The sequence below is a fragment of the Caretta caretta genome, chromosome 4 (assembly GCF_965140235.1).
Source record: "Caretta caretta isolate rCarCar2 chromosome 4, rCarCar1.hap1, whole genome shotgun sequence".
Lineage (NCBI taxonomy): Eukaryota > Metazoa > Chordata > Testudines > Cheloniidae > Caretta > Caretta caretta.
The window spans coordinates 139,287,379-139,307,264 of NC_134209.1; the positions used below are offsets into that span (position 1 = coordinate 139,287,379).

Sequence of the window (19,886 nt, forward strand, 5' to 3'; positions counted from 1 at the left end):
TGTGGCACTACAGAAGCTGGTTTTTAAGTCTGACTAATCATCCCATCCATTCTGCAACTTGCAGCAAGGCCAAAGGCATTCTGTGCATGCAACTGGCAAGATAATCAGGCCATAGAATTCTATATACATATCTAAGTCCTTTTCTTTTCTTGCAACCTTCCATAAACTTTTTCAAACTATGTATCATATCTGTGATGGCAAACATTACTCTTTCATAAACCATTGTTTTCTTCCTCATTAATTCTATTCCTAAAACTCTATAATTTTCTCTGTGTAAGTCTCACTGCCTACATAAGCATAAGAATTGAAAACAGCCTCTCAGTCCAGGTAATGGAGCATATAGAAAAGTAAATTCATCTGCCTGCATTGCAGGACTTCAGCCTACAACTCCATCGTTTCAGGTCCTGCGGTGAACTTTCCAACTCTACACAATACACCAGTAACATTTGCTAGATACAGATAAAGGCTAGCAAACCTTTACACGTTCAGGGTCCACATAGTGCATTTTCTTCATGTCACATTCTTCAGGGCCAAAACGTAACTTGAGGATATAAAGGAAGTACACCACGACTGCAAGCAGTATAACAGGTCTAAAACGAACAAGAGCCAGTGATTACTTTTAGAGCAGTGGGCCACCGCCAACAGTGCAGTTATTTCCGAACTACTCCTTTGTGAAGCTGATAAAATGTGAGCAAGTTAAAAAAAATAAAAAAAAAACTGTAAAAAAGCATGCTTAAATGCAACCCATACTGAGACACTCACAGTCCTAATGCTGTAAGCCACATTCTTCCTCGCCCCTTCAAAGCTTTTTGCACTAACTTGGATAAATACTGTAATATGGAGACTGGTGCTCAAGGATGCTTTGGCTTTGTAGCGTGGTTCTGCACTGGTAGCGGTTACTTTAAACTAAATGACCTTGATGTGTCCTGCATCAAATTGGACTGTATCAACAGGCTGCTCTCTGTAAATTTTGGGACAACACTAAAGTACTTTTTGTTTTCTTTAAAAAGAATAGTTTTGCTTCATTCTTAAAAATGGCCAAAACAAACACTACTCATGTAAAGAGTGCAGTTGCAAACTGGGTTTTCAGTGTCAAAAATACTTAAAATGTTTTTGGTGCTGAAAACCCAATCTGAAAACTTCAGAGGCTAAAATCCCACACCTGGGTGTTCAAACCACCACCTAGGGGCCACCAGATCTATTTTAGGTTACTTGGAAGGCCAGAATGCAGGATTTATAAATTTAAAAAGACACCCAGACACCCAACTTTCCGCCCTATATTAAAAAGCCAGCATTCCTAGAATCATTCTAATCCAGGTTTTCCTCAGTGGTAATGGGCTATGTGAATGTTGAGTATTATTACTGGGAACTGCTATCTGAACAACAGAAGTAATAAGAACTACCAGTCAGCTGAGCGCTGTTACCTTAGATGGAGCGTTATAGTTAGGGCCCTACCAAATTCAGTCACAAGATTTAAAAAAATCGTCAATTTCATGATTTCAGCTATTAAAATCTGAAATTTCACAGGGTTGTAATTTTAGGGGTCCTGACCCATAAAGGAGTTGTGGGGGGCTTGCAAGGTTTATTGTAGGGGGGGTTGCGGTCCTGCTACCCTTACTTCTGTGCTGCTGCTGGCAGCGGCACTGCTTCAGAGCTGGGCAGCGGGAGAGCAGCAGCTGCTGGCTGGGCGCCCAGCTCTAAAGGCAGAGCCACCGCCAGAGCAGCGCCGAATAAAGGATGGCATGGTATGGTACCCTTACTTCTGTGCTGCTGCTGGCAGGGCGCAACCTTCAGAGCCGGCTGCCTGGCTAACAGCCACCGCTCTCCTGCTGCCCAGAACTGAAGACAGTGCAGAAGTAAGGGTGGCAATATTTTTGGTGACCCCCCTAAAATAACCTTGACACTCCCTGCAACTCCCTTGTGGGTCAGGCCCCTCAATTTGAGAAATGCTGATCTTCCCTGTGAAATCCCTATAGTACAAGGTAAAAGCACACTAAAGACCAGATTTCACAGTCTCGGATGCATTTTTCATGGCCATGAATTTGGTAGGGCCCTAGCTATAGTACACTTTAAATATTTATTTGAAAGTATTTTAAACAATAGTTTCTGTCCTCTTGTTCCACTACCATCCCTTCCCCACAGACACTGGCTGGGATGATTTAATTGGGGATTGGTCCTGCTTTGAGCAGGGGGTTGGACTAGATGACCTCCTGAGGTCCCTTCCAACCCTGATATTCTGTGATTCTACGATTCTATGACACAAGCCAAAGCTGTACCTTTAATTTGGGACGTCGGAGAGAGTAATTATAAATTGTTACTATTAAACAGTTATGACTTTATGCTCCCCCCTGTCCCCAGTGCTAGTTCCCCTAATGGGGGCTACTCCCTAAGAATGTTAATAGATAATGTTTATTAATATTTATTCCCTTGTTCCGAAAGGGATTAAAATAAACTATAAAGAACAGATGTCTTTTTTGCTGCGAACATATGATAGCATGTGATTGTCCAGCCTCTAACCTCACAAAGCATGGGATTAAAGAATGAGAGAAGGTTACTTACTGTAACTGGAGGTTCTTCAAGATGTGTGGTCCCTACCTGGATTCCAAACACAGGTGTGCATGCACGCCATGCACTGGAGCCAGAACTGTTCATAGTAGTCTCTGTTGACCTGCACATGCCTCAACCATGTGGCGCATCCAAGGGTTTAAGAGGCTGACACCCCTCCAGTTCCCTCGGACCAGGAAGCAAAGGGAGCCCGGAGCATAGGATGAGGATGTCTTAGATGGGGTCAGAACAAGCCTGGTCTAAATGCGAGCCCCATCCAAATACCAGGCCGTGAGGTGGAAAGGGCTCGGGTTGGAGCAGGAGGGGCTCGTCCGCTGGAGAGAGGAGTCTCGGAACAGGCAGGGGTCCAGAGCGCGGCGGAGAGCCAACGAAAGGCAGCATGAGCTCATCTGACGGCATCAGGGGTGATATGCTATCATAGGGTGGGACAGGCCAGAGCATAGGAGAAGAAGGGCGGGAGTGGAATCCAGATAGGGACCACACCTCTTGAAGAACCTCCAGTTACAGTAAATAACCTTTTCTTCTTCGAGTGATGGTCCCTATGTCAGGATTCCAAACGCAGGAGAGTAGCGAGCAGCGGTCAGTAGGGAAGCAGGCATGAGGGCTCTCGAGAAGACCAAGTCTGCAGGACAGCATGACCAGCTGCTGCATCCATCATCATGGCATAGTGAGAGGAAAAGGTGTGGACAGAGGACCAAGGAGCTGCCTGACATATCTATTGCCACGGAACATCCGCAAGGAAAGCCAACAGGGTTGCACACGCCCATGTGGAGTGGTTATGAAGCAACGGGAGATCCATTTGGAGAGGCATTGGGAAGAAAGGGTGCAACTCCGACAGCACTCTGTGATGGCGATGAGGAGTCAATGGGCCACTCGGAAGTCACGGGTGTGGTAGAGATAAAAGGCTAATGCTCGGCAGATATCAAGGGAGTGGAATATGCACTCCATGGGGGAGGCGTATGGCTTAGGGTAGAAGACCAGAAGGTGTGTACTCTGGTTGAGGTGGAAGGAGAAAGTCACCGTGGGCAGGAACTCAGGGTAAAAACGTAAGGAGACCCTGTCTTTGTGGAAGATGGTAAATGGCAGATCCGCCATCATGGCGGCCAGTTTGCTGACGCATCATGCGGAGGTGATAGCCACTAAGAAGATCACCTTCATGGAAAGATGGGAGAAAGAGCAAGTGATGAGGGGTTCAAAGGGTGGCTTGATGAGGACAGAGAGAACCAGATTCTGAACCCAAGAGGGGATAGGCCTTCGTACTAGGGGAAAAGCATTGAGAAGGCTGCAGAGGAAGCGGGAGGTTATCGGATTGGTGAAAACGGAGAAGCCATCCACAGGAGGAAGAAAGGCACTGAGTGCCTCCAGGTGGATGCAGACAGAGAAGTGAGCGAGGCCTGACTGGCAGAGATGACAGAGGTAGTCCAGAAGAACAGGAATGGAGACAGAGCCTGGAAAGATGTGATGGCAGCGTGCCCATGAGCTGAAGCGGTGCCACTTAGCCATTTCAGTGAGGATGTCTTAGATGGGGTCAGAACAAGCCTGGTCTAAATGCGAGCCCCATCCAAATACCAGGCCGTGAGGTGGAAAGGGCTCGGGTTGGAGCAGGAGGGGCTCGTCCGCTGGAGAGAGGAGTCTCGGAACAGGCAGGGGTCCAGAGCGCGGCGGAGAGCCAACGAAAGGCAGCATGAGCTCATCTGACGGCATCAGGGGTGATAAGCATGCCAGAGTGCGCAGGACTGGGTGGGACAGGCCAGAAGGTCCTGGCGGTGTCGACCGCGCCGAGGGCGAAGGAGGTGGCCCAGGTGCCGAAGCAGAAGACAGTGCCAGTGGCGTACGACGGCTTTTGGAGCAGGAGCATCCACAGCTGCACACGACTTCTTGCCTGACCTAGCACGGCTCGGGGAGGTAATACTGTATTTAGAAGCTGTCCCCATCGGGTAACCGCTCTTATGCTCATGCTTCTTGTGCACGCAGTGGGGTTTCGGCAGGTGAGGCAGTGCTGCACGGGAGGGGCCCAGTGAAGCGCTCACCACCGGTGTCGAGCACTGTTCCAGCAGATCTGGTGGAGCACGTGGGTGCATTGCTCCTCCATCAGATATTTGCGGAGGTAAGGTTCACAAGCTGCTCGAGTCCGGGCAATGAGAAACAGTACAAGGCAGTAAAGGCAACGAATGTGCTCGCCTCTCACTGAAAAAGTAGCGACGGCACAAGTCACAGTTCTTGAAGCCAGTTTGTTGGGGCATAGTCCCCAGGCCAGGGAGAAAGAAACCCCTGAAGGGGAGAAGTCCAAGGAAAATTAACTAACTACTGAAAACTCACGGACAACCACCATATACAGCAGAAACGAAGAGCAGTTCTCTTGGCAGGGGTTCCAACTCTGGCCACGCGGCAGTAAGAGGGAACTGTAGTGGCGTCAACCCGCACAGCCTCTTACCGCCTCAGACATACCACACAGTTGACACACAAAGCACGTGTGGGTCAATGGACACTACTCTGATCAGTTCCGGCACCAGCACATGGCACGCATGTGCACCTGCGTCTGGAATCCAGATAGGGACCATTACTCAAAGAACAACCTTGACTTAAGCGTTAGTTCACATGAAATGCAGCTAATGGAGGACTAAGCCTCCAAGGTGAATGCAACATCCAGCACTTTTACACTACTTAACAGCATCCTTTTTTTTGGAAACTCAGCTTATTCAAATGTACCATAAGTGTATGTGTTGCATTTGTCTTTTATTTTAAAGCTACAGAATCCTGGAGTGTGCCAGATGCTTTACAATTAAAAAAAAAATACACAAAAATACAAAGCAGCAAGCAATGTCCCTTCATTAAAGTGCTTACAATCAAGATTCTGCCAAGATAGAGTAATACACAATAGAGAAGAAGGGATGAGAAAAACAAAGGCTACAGTAACAAGGTCACACATTTAGTCAGTTTTGCTTATATGCACACGCAGTGTGTTGCGTGAGGTTTTTGGTTTTTTTTATAATTAGACATATGTAGGTCAATCAAAAATTGCACAGAATTTTACAACCCACCACAGAAGTTCTACGGAGACAAAAAATTGATTTTATATCATTATTGCTGCAAAAAAGTTTCAATTCACCTGCTATTGCTTCTGAGAAGGCACAGCCAAGGTGTTTTAGACTGATGGAGTCCTTGCCAATACTCAGCTATAAAAAGTGCATTTTCCTAAGAACTCATGATTTTTTATATATTTTTACCCAGAACAGAATAAATAATGTTAATTAAGTACTTTCTGACAAAGACTATTGTATAACAGTAATGTTACAATGTCAATAGCCTGTTTTGTCATGTTAAAACACAAAACCAAAAAATGCTATTTCGTCATTGATATCTTAGAAACACTTATACGATAAAGAATAAAAATATTTTTAAATTGACCGTTACAAATGCATATCGTTCTTGTTAGTTAATTTGAATAATTTCTTGTTATTAGGAAATCTGGTTATTGATTTTTGAGGTTTAGTTGTTCATTTATTCCTATGGAACAAAAGCCAACCATTACAATTTATGGATTTTTATACACAATAAATAAATATTAGTTGTCAGTCACTTACAGTAGCGTAGATAATTTTTAATAAATTAATGACTGTATATTTGGTTTCTGCATGTCAGAAGTAAATATACAGTAAAGCCAAGATTTTCACAAATGAGTGACTAAAGTTAAGCTCTGAAGTCTATATTAGGCATCCTAAATAATACCTAGATTGTTAGAAGTGCTGAGCACCCAGCAGCTCCCATTTGACTGTCTTTGACATAAACCTATTCAGTATATGCCAGCCAGACAGCTATTTTAATAAGTTCTATGTGAAAAGCGAAGTTTGCTAATCCACACGCTAGTAAGCGATAAAAACACTGGCAGATTCTCCACACTTCACAAAGATTTAATGGCTCACACTGTGATGATGTGCCTTAATACAAATATATATCTTTATTTTTTATATAATTTAGCATTTATACTAATATACTACTAGCTATGAAGTATTATCAAATTAGAACTAACTACAAGGGACAAACATTTTTGGTGCAACATTTTTTAAAACAATTGTGTTTAGCAAGTAAATGAACAATGGGAAAATTCAGTGATCTACAATGCATTTCCACTGTACTCTATTTTCATCAAGTACCACACTATGGAAGCGTCTTGGCAAGATGATTTATTGGACACAAAATAAAACTGATATTCCAGGGCTTGCTGCTAAATTCTTATTGGGAGGTGGGGAAATGGGCTGTGTATATTATATATACAAAGAGAGACAGAGGATGGCATCTTGAAAAAAATGACACAGGCACCCAACTTCCATTGGATCTCAATGTGATTGGGTGCTTAACTCCCTTTGGCAGATGTGATGATCCCATTCCCTAGGCTTTTATACCACATATCACTGAGGTATCTTCAGTGCTTACACCCTGCAGCATGTTTGATTAAACAGCAATTTAAATCTAATATATCATGACAGAGACACACTTACTTGAGAGTACCTTTTAAAAACCAGCTTGGTCTTTTCATCTTCATGTGTGACCAGCTTTGGTTGATCACTTTTCAACTTCACACAATTATCTTCATCACTCAGCATTGCTGTAAAGAAAAACACACCACTTTAAATAAGAATCCTTGTTGCTATACATTCAAAAAGCTTCTGAAGGCATTCAATTACTATGAGCAATTAAAGTGGAAAGTTTCCTGGAATAGATCCGTGGTTTTGTTTACCCTGTTGTCAATGGTGAATCGCAGTTTTAAATTTCTGTATTGTTGAGAATCACTTCATCCCAGTGGGTTACAATGAATGTATGAATTCATCCCAATCAACTCTCAACTGTATTGCTAGGAAGCAATTCTAAAAATATACAAGTGTTACTATTTACAAAGCATAGATTTCATGCGAGTTTAAATAATAGGAAATGCAACATTTTGAACTATATGAATTACATTACACAGAAGTTGTATAAAGCTATCATAGAACAGAATAACTGACTATAGTCTACATTTACACTTTATATATTACACACACACACACAAGCCCGATCTCCTATCCAAGGCAATTATTGTATCTCTAAATTCTATTCAGCATTACCTACATCAATGACAACATACAAGAAAGTAATAAAATATTTAAAGTAGGGAGCCCCTGTAGAGACAGGGCAGGTGTGATGTATTAAATGACCAAGTTTCGAAAAGAATGTCTAAACGGAGGGTAAACCGAAGAGTAGGTTTCAATGGATTTATAAGAAAGCAGTGTTATCTAAAACACAGATAAATATTTTAGTTTATCCAAGAGCAGCTTAACAGGTAACTTGATCACAGTCTATAGGAACCTATATGGGGAGAATATTTGTGATAGTTAAGGACTCCTTAAATCTAGTAGAAAAGGGCATAATAAGATCCAAAAACCGGAGGCTGAGGCCAGACAAATTCAGACTAGAAACAAGGCGCAATTTTTAACAATGAGAATAACAGACCACTGGAGCAACTCAGTCACTTGAACTCTTTAAAATCAAGAATGGATGCCTTTCTAAGGAACACTCTAGCTCAACCAGAAAATTACAGGATTGATGCAGAAAGTCAGCCTAGATAGTCATAATGGTGCTTTCTGACCTCAAAAACTACTAATAAAAATTGACCTCCTCCTCTGGAGTGGCTTAGTGTTTTCTGTTTCTTAAAGATAAATTGTGTCTCCTACACAAGTGTAATTTTCCCTATTCTACGTTATTTCTTAAAGATTCTGCTGCTATTTTGTTTGGATGTAAAAAACGCTGTGCTGTTTAACTGCATTTACACACTGCAGGTATCATTTTGCAACACGTCTGTATGCTGGTGAAGTGCTCAGTCTCCCCTGTTTAGCCAATTTGAGTATTAAGAGACTGAAAATATTTAAAAACTGTCTTCAAGATAAATCTTTCTTAATTTGTAAGTTTTTACAAACTGATTTTCCATGGATGAAAATTCTATTACAGAATCTTGTGCAGTTTCTGATTCTGGTATTGATGTTTTATGTTAAGAAATGTACTTACTATCATCAGTCTCTTAAAAAGAAGAGAGAAGCCCCTGGCTGCCAGAACCCCGAGCCACCTACCCCCACCACAGGAGCCCCGGGGCGGCTCAAGCCGGCCGACCAACCCAAGCAGCCCCAGTCTGCTCTGCCACAGACGCCCCAGCCCAGCATCCCACAGCAGCAGCTGCAGCCAGGAAAGGCAGAGCCTTCTCTGGTCTATTATACCTGCCGCCCATGATAACAAATGATGATAATAATTATGCCATGGTCTTATATAACATTTTTCATGAACAGACTCCAGAGCACTTCACATTATTTAATATATTAATCTTCACACTACCACAGTGAGCTGGGGGGAGTGCTATTATCCCCGTTTTACTGATGGAGAACTGAGGCACAGAGAAGGTAAATGACTTGCCCAAGGTCACACTGGAAATCTGTGGCAGAGCAGAAAATTGAACCTATGCCTCCCAGATTATAGACTAGTGTCCTAACCACTGGACCATCCTTCCTCACAAAATATCTTCACACATGACTCTTGGATCTATTTCACATTTAAACAAAAAATATTCTCACATAACTCAGTGGGAAGACAAGAGTACTCAGCAAATTGAAGCATCCTCAGCTAGAAATGTTTTTACTTTGCTCCTCAAATATCTGCTGACTATACTGACTGTACAACAATGATTTACTTATGCAGTTTGAAATGGCTGTGGGAGGAGGTAAACAGATTCAGAGCTCTTTCCTCATGTGCTTTGTAAGAATACCAGCCAGTTTGAGCACTCTTCTTTATGTTGTCGTAAATATAAAGGGAAGGGTAACCACCTTTCTGTATACAGTACTATAAAATCCCTCCTGGCCAGAGGCAAAACCCTTTCACCTGTAAAGGGTTAAGAAGCTCAGAAAACCTCGTTGGCACCTGACCCAAAATGACCAATGAGAAGACAAGATACTTTCAAAGCTGGGGGGGGGGGAACAAAGGGTCTGTCTTTCTGTGGGATGCTTTTGCCGGGAACAGATCAGGAATGCTCTTCATATCTCCTTAAGTTAGTAAGCAATCTAGCTAGAAATGCGTTAGATTTTCTTTTGTTGAATGGCTGGTAAAATAGCTGTGCTGAATGGAATGTATACTCCTGTTTTTGTGTCTTTTTGTAACTTAAGGTTTTGCCTAGCGGGATTCTCTATGTTGTGAATCTGATTATCCTGTAAGGCATTTACCATCCTGATTTTACAGAGGTGATTCTTTTACCTTTTCTTTAATTAAAATTCTTCTTTTAAGAACCTTGTTAGGATATAGATATTCAGGCCTGTCTGCAAAGGCCTGTACTTTAAGAATTTAGGTGTATTCTTATCACTTGGCTAGTTCTAGAGGTATAAAAGAAAGAATCAAAATCACTGTCTGCTGGTGTAAGGGCCTTCTCTTACTGTGACAGTCTGAGGCCCTGTTCTTAGGCTAAGGCCTTTGGCTAAGCAGCAGAGGCAGCCATAAGCTAGGAAGCGAACAGTCACATCCTCACATTCCAAACTAGTCACACTGAAAGAAGGTGCTATTGGGCTGTCAGGCATTATCAGGACAGGATTGTATTCCTATCACCTCCAGAGAAAGGGAAGTGCCTAGAAAATGTAAAAGGAAACTTAGTTTGATAGCATCCTGTCTGGCAAGAACTCACTTATCAATAGCTGGGATGTGAAATCCTCACTTCTGTATTGTTTTGTCATTATAGTTCCCACTTTGCTATTGTTTGTCTGTATAATCTCTGTCTGGTTCTGTGATTGTTCCTGTCTGCTGTATAATTAATTTTGCTGGGTGTAAACTAATTAAGGTGGTGAGATATAATTGGTTACATAATCATGTTACAATATGTTAGGATTGGTTAGTTAAATTTTAGGAAAATGATTGGTTAAGGTATAGCTAAGCAGAACTCAAGTTTTACTATATAATCTGTAGTCAATGAGGAAGTGAGTGGGTGTGGGTGGGAGGGGGATATGGGAAACAGGGAATGGGGGTAAGAAAATTGGAATCATGTTTTGCTAAAGGGGGAAATGGGAACAGGGAATGGGAGTAAGGAAGTTGGAATCATGTTTGGCTAAGGGTAGGAATGGGAACAGGGACACAGGTGTAAGGCTCTGTGGTGTCAGAGCTGGGAAGGAGGATACTAAGGAAGGAAACTGGAATCATGCTTGCTGGAAGTTCACCCCAATAAACATCGAATTGTTTGCACCTTTGGACTTCGGGTATTGTTGCTCTCTATTCATACGAGAAGGACCAGGGAAGTAAGTGGGTGAAGGAATAAGCCCCCTAACAAACCTGATTGATTTTTCACTGTTCTTAAGATCCAGGGGTTTGGGTCTGTGTTCACCTGTACCAATTGGTGAGGATTCTTATCAAGCCTTCCCCAGGAAAGTGGGTATAGGGCTTGGGGGGATATTTTGGGGGAAGACGTCTCCAAGTGGCCTCTTTCCCTGTTCTTTGTTTAAAATGCTTGGTGGTGGCAGCATACGGTTCAAGGACAAGGCAAAGTTTGTACCTTGGGGAAGTTTTTAATCTGAGTTGGTAAGAATAAGCTTAGGGGGGTCTTTCGTGCAAGTCCCCACATCTGTACCCTAGAGTTCGGAGTGGGGAAAGCGCCTTAACAGTGAAAAACAACATATTTTCCCCTAACCTCACTCTGAGCAATGGCAGAGCCTTTTTTACTGATTATTTTTTTAAAAATCCACCTGAGGCAAACATCCAGCATGGAAAAATTCATCCTCAATGGTTTAAGTTTGGCAAACATATAAGCAACTGAAAACAAGGTCTATACTGGAAAAAGTAGGTAACTTTAACTATAGGTCTTGAAGCCGGTTAGGTTTTTTTGCCCCACTGCTCCCCTTGGAAGGCTGTTCCAGAACTTCACTCCTCTGATGGTTAGAAACCTTTGTCTATTTCAAGCCTAAACTTGTTGATAGCCAGTTTATATCCATTTGTTCTTCTGTCCACTTTGGCACCCAACTTAAATAACTCCTCTCCCGCTCTGGTATTTATCCCTCTGATGTATTTATAGAGAGCAATCATATCTCCCTTCAGCCTTCTTTTGGTTAGGCTAAACAAGCCAAGCTCTTAATGTCTCCTTTCATAAGGTAGGTTTTCCATTTATCAGATCATCCTAATAGCCCTTCTCTGCACCTGTTCCAGTTTGAATTAATCTTTCTTAAACTCCTTTCAGCATGACGCACTGTAGTCTCCCCTTTATCCAGTCCCTTACCCACCTTTCAATTCTCATATTAATCCCCATCTTCTCCAATTTAACTAAATTTGCCATGTGGAACTGTATCAAATGCCTTACTGAAATCCAGGTCCATGAGATCTACTGCATTTCCTTTGTCTAAAAAAATCAGCTATCTTCTCAAAGAAGCAGATCACGTTCATCTATTGTAGAGTTGGACACACTACCTATTGTAAAACTATGTTGTATTTCATCCAAATTCCCGTTTATCTCTATATCCTTAACTACATTCTCTTTCAAAATTTGCTTCAAGACCTTCCATACAGCTGAGGTCTTGGAACAAATTACTTGCAGGCCTGTAGTTTCCCAGATCACTTTCTTCCCCTTTCTTGAAAATAGGAACTGTATTAGCAATTCTCTCGTCATAGGGTATGTCCGCCAAGTTTACAGATTCTTTAAAAATCCTTGCTATTCGGCTTGTAGTTTCATGTGCCAGTTCCTCTAATATTCTTGGATGGAGATTATCTGGGACCCCCAATTTAGTCCCATTAAGATGTTTGAGTTTGACTTCCACCTCAGATGTGGTAATTTCTACTTCCATATCTTCATTTCTTCATTCCAATAGCCACCCTGTCGCTACCCCTAAATTCTACACTAGCCTTATTAAAAATTGAGGCAAGGTATTCATTTAGGTGTTCGGTCATGCCTAGATTATCCTTAATCTCACCCTATCCTCAGTGCTTAGTGGTCCCACTTCTTCTTTCCTTGTTTTCTTTTTATTTAAATGGCTATAGAACCTTTAACTATTTGTTTTAATTTTCTTTGCAAGGTCCAACTCTGCTTGGCTTTTGGCAGTTCTCACTTTTCTCTACTCTTTCTGATTTCCAAGAGCTAGCTTTCCTTCCTTCCCATCTTCCATTCCTTATAGGCTTTCTGCTTTCTCTTAATAACCTCTTTTGAGATGCTCGCTCATCCAGTTTGGCCTACAACTCTTCCCTATGACTTTTTTCCCCTTGCTTGGGATGCAGGCTTCAGATAGTTGTGGTCCAGTCTACTTCCCTAACTAATTCCCTTAATTTTTTAAAGTTTGGCCTTTTGAAATCAAGGATCCTAGTTGCAGATCTATTTTTGTTTTAAGTGCAGGTATCTCTTTGTTCTTTAACATTAGGCTTGGAAGAATTAGATTTTTACTGGAAACTGTTAGTGTAGGAATATAGGCCCACATTAGAACTGCGTAAACTATGGTTTTAAATTGAGTTTGAATATTAGCACAGGTGATAAAACCAAAAGCATGTGACCACATATAATGAAATCATGAGAAAGAAGAGTTGTTTGTGTTAAACTTGTAGTGATCCTTGAAATACCAGCATTATCTTATTTAAGGTTGAGCTGAGGTAATGGAAACACAGAAAACATGGTTAACTGGATATCAGGTACAGTGTTCAGTCTTAAAACTCCCTCATCTGGCTTCTGCAAAGGTCCAATAACAAGCAGTGACACCACTTGTTTATTATAGTGTATAAGAAGCAAAGTTTTCTAGGGGTCTCTTTGACAGAGCTTTTCCTTACCCCTCTGGAGTCATGCCATGATGGAAAGGCATCTCCTGCGCCTGATCCTGTTAAGAGTAGCTGGCCAATGTTTATAACTGTATTGTTGCTAGAAAGTGGTATAGAAGTGCATATATGCTTGTATTTGTAATTTTGGATGTAACCAACACCAACTGACCTCTGGACAAATAAATGAATGCTTGTGTGGAAACTGAGTCATGGTAAACCTTAATAAACTTATTAAAGAAATTATTTCCAATAGTTGGTAAATGTTGCCTTCACTGTACACACACAAACCAATTAAAAATATTTCCATAGATGATCATCCAGATTTACAGATAGGCAAAGAAAGAAAAATGCTGCTGAAGAACTAGAGTTTGATTTAAAGATAGTTACTTTGTATATTTTGACATGTGATGTTGACAATTTTTGATTTAACAGTTATAAAGCTTTAACTTTCTGAATCTCAACATCTAGTCATTAAATAACTATTGTCTGACACCCCACATAATTCTCCGCAACTGTGAAAATTTAATTTGATAAAAATTGAAGAAAATGCTTAAAACCCATAATTTTGCACAATTGTGAACATTTAAACGGATAAAAATAAAAAATGCTTAAAAATAAACATTGATAATATCAATCAAAATTACAAAACAAAAAATCAAACTGTGCCAAGCCTATTTTCATTATATGCGGCTACAAGTCTTGAAAAGTTCCAAGACGCCAAGTAGTCAGAATGAAAGTTGGAGGGGAAGCAATGCAATTCAAGGGCAGCAGCTTGGTTGGAATCCCAACCCTGGAAGTTACTCAGAGAGGTGAAGGCACAATTCTTTTTTCTTCCTCCATTTCTCACTTACTACCCATTCTTTTTGGTGTATGAGCATCTCCATTTCCCAGAAAGTTTTCTATATGCCACTATCAGACTTTATTAAAAGAAACATATGAATATAACACCACAGAGCCTAAGTCAATAATACAGGAAAGAGAACACTCAGTGTAAAGTCCTCCCTTTTTCCAAATGCACTGGTCCACTTCCTTTTTCAGAGGCAAGAAACAATCATTTTATAAAAGAAAATAGTATGTTGGTGTATTTGTTGTATTTGGAAAAAATCAAATCAATAAAAAATAAAAATAATTTGCAGAAAAGATGTCAAAATTTTCTAGAAAATGGAAACGCCACCTTTGCTCATGATTAGGGATGATGAAATTCTGGTGTAGAAGTTTAAGCAACAGGAGGTGTTGAATCTGCAGGGCTTTTCGCATAAAGTTAAAAAGGAAGAAAAATAACGTGTTCTATTTTGTAAAATTATGAGTGTATTTTTTAATTACCACCACCATACCTTGGGTTATACCAAAAAACTATTTCTGTGTAGTCAAGACCCTAGGACTCCTGGTTACAGATACCTCTGCACATGAACCACATGTTGGGACGCTCACCTTATCTGTTTAATAAAACATGCATAGATGACACCTAAGAAAAGGAATGCTTTTTTAAAATCGTTTCTATCACATTACACGAAATAAGGGCTTCACAAAATTGTAGAAGAGGTTCGGTACCATTTCTGATTGCTGAAACAGTACTGAACATGTGTCCTCAACTCAACTTTCAGCTAAACAATATTCTCCGGACATCTGTTATTTCTAGCGTAAAAGCCAAGACAAACCTGCTTTCACTTCCAACCTACAACCACTACCAAAACCCACACTCAATTCTTCAGAGACACAACCTTCCTTAAGATAAATATTTTACCAACAGACTTTACTTAAAGAATCTTAGGTTGGTGTGAATGCTGTGCTTGAGTTAACATTGGAGATGTTAACATTGTGGACAGTTTATTTGTGAACCAAATTTATTCAACTATGTCAAAGACACCACATATAATTGGAGACCTAAGTCCAGGGCTAGTTTAAGTTTAGAGTGTCATCATCAGAATTTAGCTCATAGTACATAAAATAAGTTTTTACAAAAGCTAAGACCAAGAGAAACATTTCCGTTATCTCTCTTTTTTAAGTCCAACAGAAAGCATTTTAAACAAAAATATTCCCTTGTAGTATCTGCAACCCAAACACTAAGTCTCAGCATGTAAGAGCCTGAAATTGAAGTCATAGTCTATGTTCACTGTCCAGAGAGAAATATAAATTAAAAACCCAAATGAATAGTTAAGCAAATTAGATGTTTTAAAATGTTCATTTTTATTAACCTAAATTTCCATTTGCAACACACAAATAGATTTCTAATCTTTACAATATCTCTTTAAATGTGGCAAAATAAAGAAGCACACACACATTTTGATCACCCTTACAACTTCTGAGTTCAAACAACAGAAATAATCATCCAGGAAGGAAAAGGTTGTTTTCCCAAAAGAAATTCTTAAACATTTTTCCCCTCACATATTTAGAGGTCTAAAGTAGCATTTTACAATTATAAGTTAGAATGGCAAAATGCAGAAGATAAGCAGAATTACTATCTTCCTGGAGTACTTTTAACAGGGCCAGCCTTAGGGAAAATGGAGCCCCGGGCAAACTTGTATTTTGGTGCCCTTTCTTTGAGTTTGAGAACAGCAGCGTGGGGCTCCAAACAAAAGGGCCAGCTCCTGGCCGCAGAGCCCGGCCGGGCTGAACAGGAAGGAGTCCGGGGCTCCCCTGGCTATGCACCCCCTGAACACCTAGCAGGAGAGCGGGTGCATGAACACCATCCATACCCACAGGAAGGGGGGACCCAGGGGCTAGCCCACTGGCTCTGCAGGGGTGAGCCCTGCTGCCTGTGCCTCCCCACCAGGCTGGCAGCTCAGGGCAGCATTGCCCACCGCCTGCCCAGGGGCTCCAGCCCCGGGTTCACCCACACTCACCCTGCTCCAGCAGCCTAGGCCCACCAGCTTGCAGCACTCAGACAGCACTCACCTGACTACAGCACCCTGAGTGGCTCCCCACATCACGAGGCTTTGTAAGGCTGGCCCTGACTATTAAAGAGGGGCAGAGTCAGGGAAATATGTTTTAATAGCAGAAGAAGCTATTTCTTTCCACTCTGCCTCTTTACTGCTTCAAATTACAGCTGCAAAAATACACACCAACCATACACTCAAATGCAAACATACATATTTCAGGGGAAACCCAAAACAACATAAGCCAAAAAAAATTTCTCATCTCAAAAATAGTGCTGAGAAAGACTCACATCCGTTACAGACTCACCTCCACAATCTTAGCACGTCTATCATTTGGAGAAAGCCTTCCTCACTCTAGATTAAAGGCAGTTTTTAAAGTTTTGCTATCTTTTACGGAAAACGGTTTTGCAAATTTCTCTTTCATTTTGAAATCCATTTAATCTCTTTCAATTTGACAGCTGTGAATCTAGTAGATCCTCAACCCAATTTAGAGCATCAGACCACATGACAGAGAGAGAAATGATGCAACAGAATAGGATTTTATTTATTTTAATGGGAAAGCATGCAGCAGAGGCAATTATATAGTCTACTTGTTCCACCCACTCACTCCTGGCTGGCAATAGAACCCCAAATCAAGCTTGCTGCAGCTTCCACAATTTAAATGAGAAGCTCTTATTCAGTACAATATGCCCACAGTACTGGTACTTTGGGGTTTTGTGGCCACCTAAGGCAGCCCCCTACTGCGCCATCACCCATTCAACTGCACATGTTCCAGCTATGCACCTTGGTCACTTACAATAGCAAACATGGGGGTTAGAAGACCCCACAGCTAGTTCCAGTTTGTGTGATTGAATATAGCAGGTACCAGGGACGGTACAGCCGAGAACTTGATCTATTTAAAGAGGTAAATTTACCCCATAAACAGGATTTTCCCTTCCTCTGAACAAAATAAACCACTTCTCACAAACTGCCCTCTCAAAAACCAAATCCCCCGCAACCCATCCCTTCTAAGAACGCTCCTCTTCTCCCCGCCTTACTAAGTACCCCAACACTACCCCATTTCCGAAATCTCCAAACCTTCATTATTAGTCACCAACATCAAAACTTCTTCAGTAACCCTCTACAGTCCTTCCCTAACCCAACAGACCCCACACAACACTTCCATAACCCCATATAAACCCAGTAACATCCCCTACAAACTCTCCCACCACCTCACAGCACCAAAACCTTCCCAACAAACTGTAACTAGAGCAGCTGGGGGAAAATATTTCAGCTGACCCAAAACGATTAGTGAATTCGTGTCAAATTCAACAGATATTTTCTTTTTTTTTTTGGTTTGGTCAAAACTGTTTTGACATTACCAAAACGTCATTTTTTTCAGGTTGGAGTCACAAAACAGTTGAAGGAAGGGGTGGGGGGTGCCTCTTTTATAAAGTTTAGTCCAATGGTTAGTGTACTCACCTGGGACTGTAGCAGAGTGCCCTACCTACTGTGCTGGATATTCGGGGGCGGGGGGGCCTCAATCTAGATAATCAATCATTGGAGTAGTGATTGAATTTGGGTCTCCCACATCCTGGGTGAATGCCCTAACCCCCCTGGAGCCAGAGCGTCATTCCACTTCCCTGGCCCACTGTCATTATGAATGACAATGAACAATTGGACCAGGGAAAGAGAATGAGAATGCCTCTATAGCCCGGGAGTCTAGGGCACTCACACAGGATATGGGAGATCCTAGTTCAATCCCTAATTTAAGGACTGTTTATTTAAACAGAGTGAAACAGCTTTAACAGGAGAGAGACCCACACCAGAACATCCAGCCCAGTGGTTAGGGCACTCTCTACAATGTAGCCAACCCAAATTCAAATCACTTCTCCATATCAGAGGGAGGGCGGAATAGAACTTGGGTCTCCCACATCCCAAGTAATTTATAAGGAGAGCACCACCAGCCACCACCACCTCCTCAATCTCCCCCTCCCCTGTTTTGTGAATAGTCATCCTTTTAACAAAATGCCTAAAATCAAAACAAAAAAATATGAGTTGGCTTGAAAAAAATGTTTAATTCGACCCAACTAGAAATGTTTCCTGTTTTTTTATATGCCAAAAAAATTCTAAACAATTTGTTTTCAGTTCAACCCCAAACAAGATTTACGATTTTTTCAGAATTGCCAGAGAACTGAAAAATCCATCACTAGGCAAGTTCTGCCAATAACATTCCCTTACAAGTTTCTGAACACCGCCCTCGCACCCAAACCTGCCCAATAACCCCCTCCAGCCCCCATAACATCCCCTACAAACCTACTACCACCCCAGAACCAACATGCCCACAGCCTCCTACAGGCAACTAATACTCCCTCCCCAGCTCTCCTGTAACCTCTTACAGAACCCTCAAAATACCACCAACAACCCCCATAACTCCCTTCAGACCCCAAAATATCCCCTACATGACCACTCCATAACCCTAAAATAACCAATACCCAACCCCCACATAACCACCTACAGGCCCCCCAACATACCCTCAAAACACCATCCCACCACCAACCCCCCCCCCAGCCCCTTACACCCCCCACAATAGCATTCCCTACAAAAACCTCTCCCCATAGCCCCTCCTGGCAACCAATACACCCTCCCAGCCCCCCAACAGCCTCACAACACAGCACCACCACCCATGCCCCACAGCCCTCGCACCACCAACCCCCCCTCAGCCCCTTACACCCCCCATAGCATTCCCTACAAAAACCTCTCCCCATAGCCCCCCCCCCGGCAACCAATACACCCTCCCAGCCCCCCAACAGCCTCACAAAACAGCACCACCACCCATGCCCCACAGCCACCGCACCACCAAACCCCCCCAGCCCCTTACACCCCCCAGCACCTTACACCCCCACCCCCATAGCATTCCCTACAAAAGCCTCTCCCCATAGCCCCCCGCTGGCAACCAATACAGCCCCACAACACAGCCCCACAGCCCCGCACCACCAACCCCCCCCCAGCTCCTTACACACACCCCCATAGCATTCCCTACAAAAACCTCTCCCCATAGCCCCCCCCGGCCACCAATACACCCTCCCAGCCCCCCAACAGCCTCACAAAACAGCACCACCACCCATGCCCCACAGCCACCGCACCACCAAACCCCCCCCCAGCTCCTTACACCCCCCCCATAGCATTCCCTACAAAAACCTCTCCCCATAGCCCCCCGCTGGCAACCAATACAGCCCCCCAACCCCTCAGCCCCTCCAGCTCATCCCGCCCCTGCAGGCCCCGCCGCTGCGCCCCCGGGGCCCCCTTCCCAGCCCCTACCTGCGCCGGGCTCCGCGCCGACCCCGTGGCGTTTCCTCCACATGGGGGGCTGGGGGGGAAGGGGAGCGAAGCGCCAGGCAGCCCCCGCCCGCCGTTGCGCTAGGCTCCGCGGCCTAGGCGCCGACTCCACGGGTGCTCCAGCCCTGGAGCACCCAAGGGGAAAAATTGGTGGGTGCAGAGCACCCACCGGCAGCTCCCCGCCCCACCCCCGGCCCCAGCTCACCTCCGCTCCGCCTCCGCCTCCTCCCCCTCCCCTGAACGCGCAGCCGAGCTCCGCTTCTCCGCCCTTCTGAGGGGTGGGGGGTGCAGAGAAGCAGAGCTGGGCGGTGCATTCAGGGGAGGGGGCAGAGCGGGGGTGAGCTG

General features: G+C 43.1%; 1 protein-coding gene across 10 annotated transcripts in view; it reads right to left on the minus strand.

Annotated features, from left to right (window-relative positions):
• The window catches only part of ST3GAL5 (ST3 beta-galactoside alpha-2,3-sialyltransferase 5), a 106,601-nt gene that overhangs the window by 23,150 nt on the left and 63,565 nt on the right, over positions 1–19,886 (minus strand). For 2 of the 10 annotated variants that reach the window (XM_048849173.2, XM_048849172.2), the window contains exons 2-3: positions 7,075–7,171; positions 476–590 (exon numbers count right to left, since the gene is read on the minus strand). In XM_048849173.2, coding sequence (XP_048705130.1) covers positions 476–590; positions 7,075–7,169 — 210 coding nt within the window. In that variant the 5' untranslated portion in view covers positions 7,170–7,171. The other 8 variants (XM_048849179.2, XM_048849178.2, XM_048849176.2 and 5 more) reach the window with 7 other exon arrangements.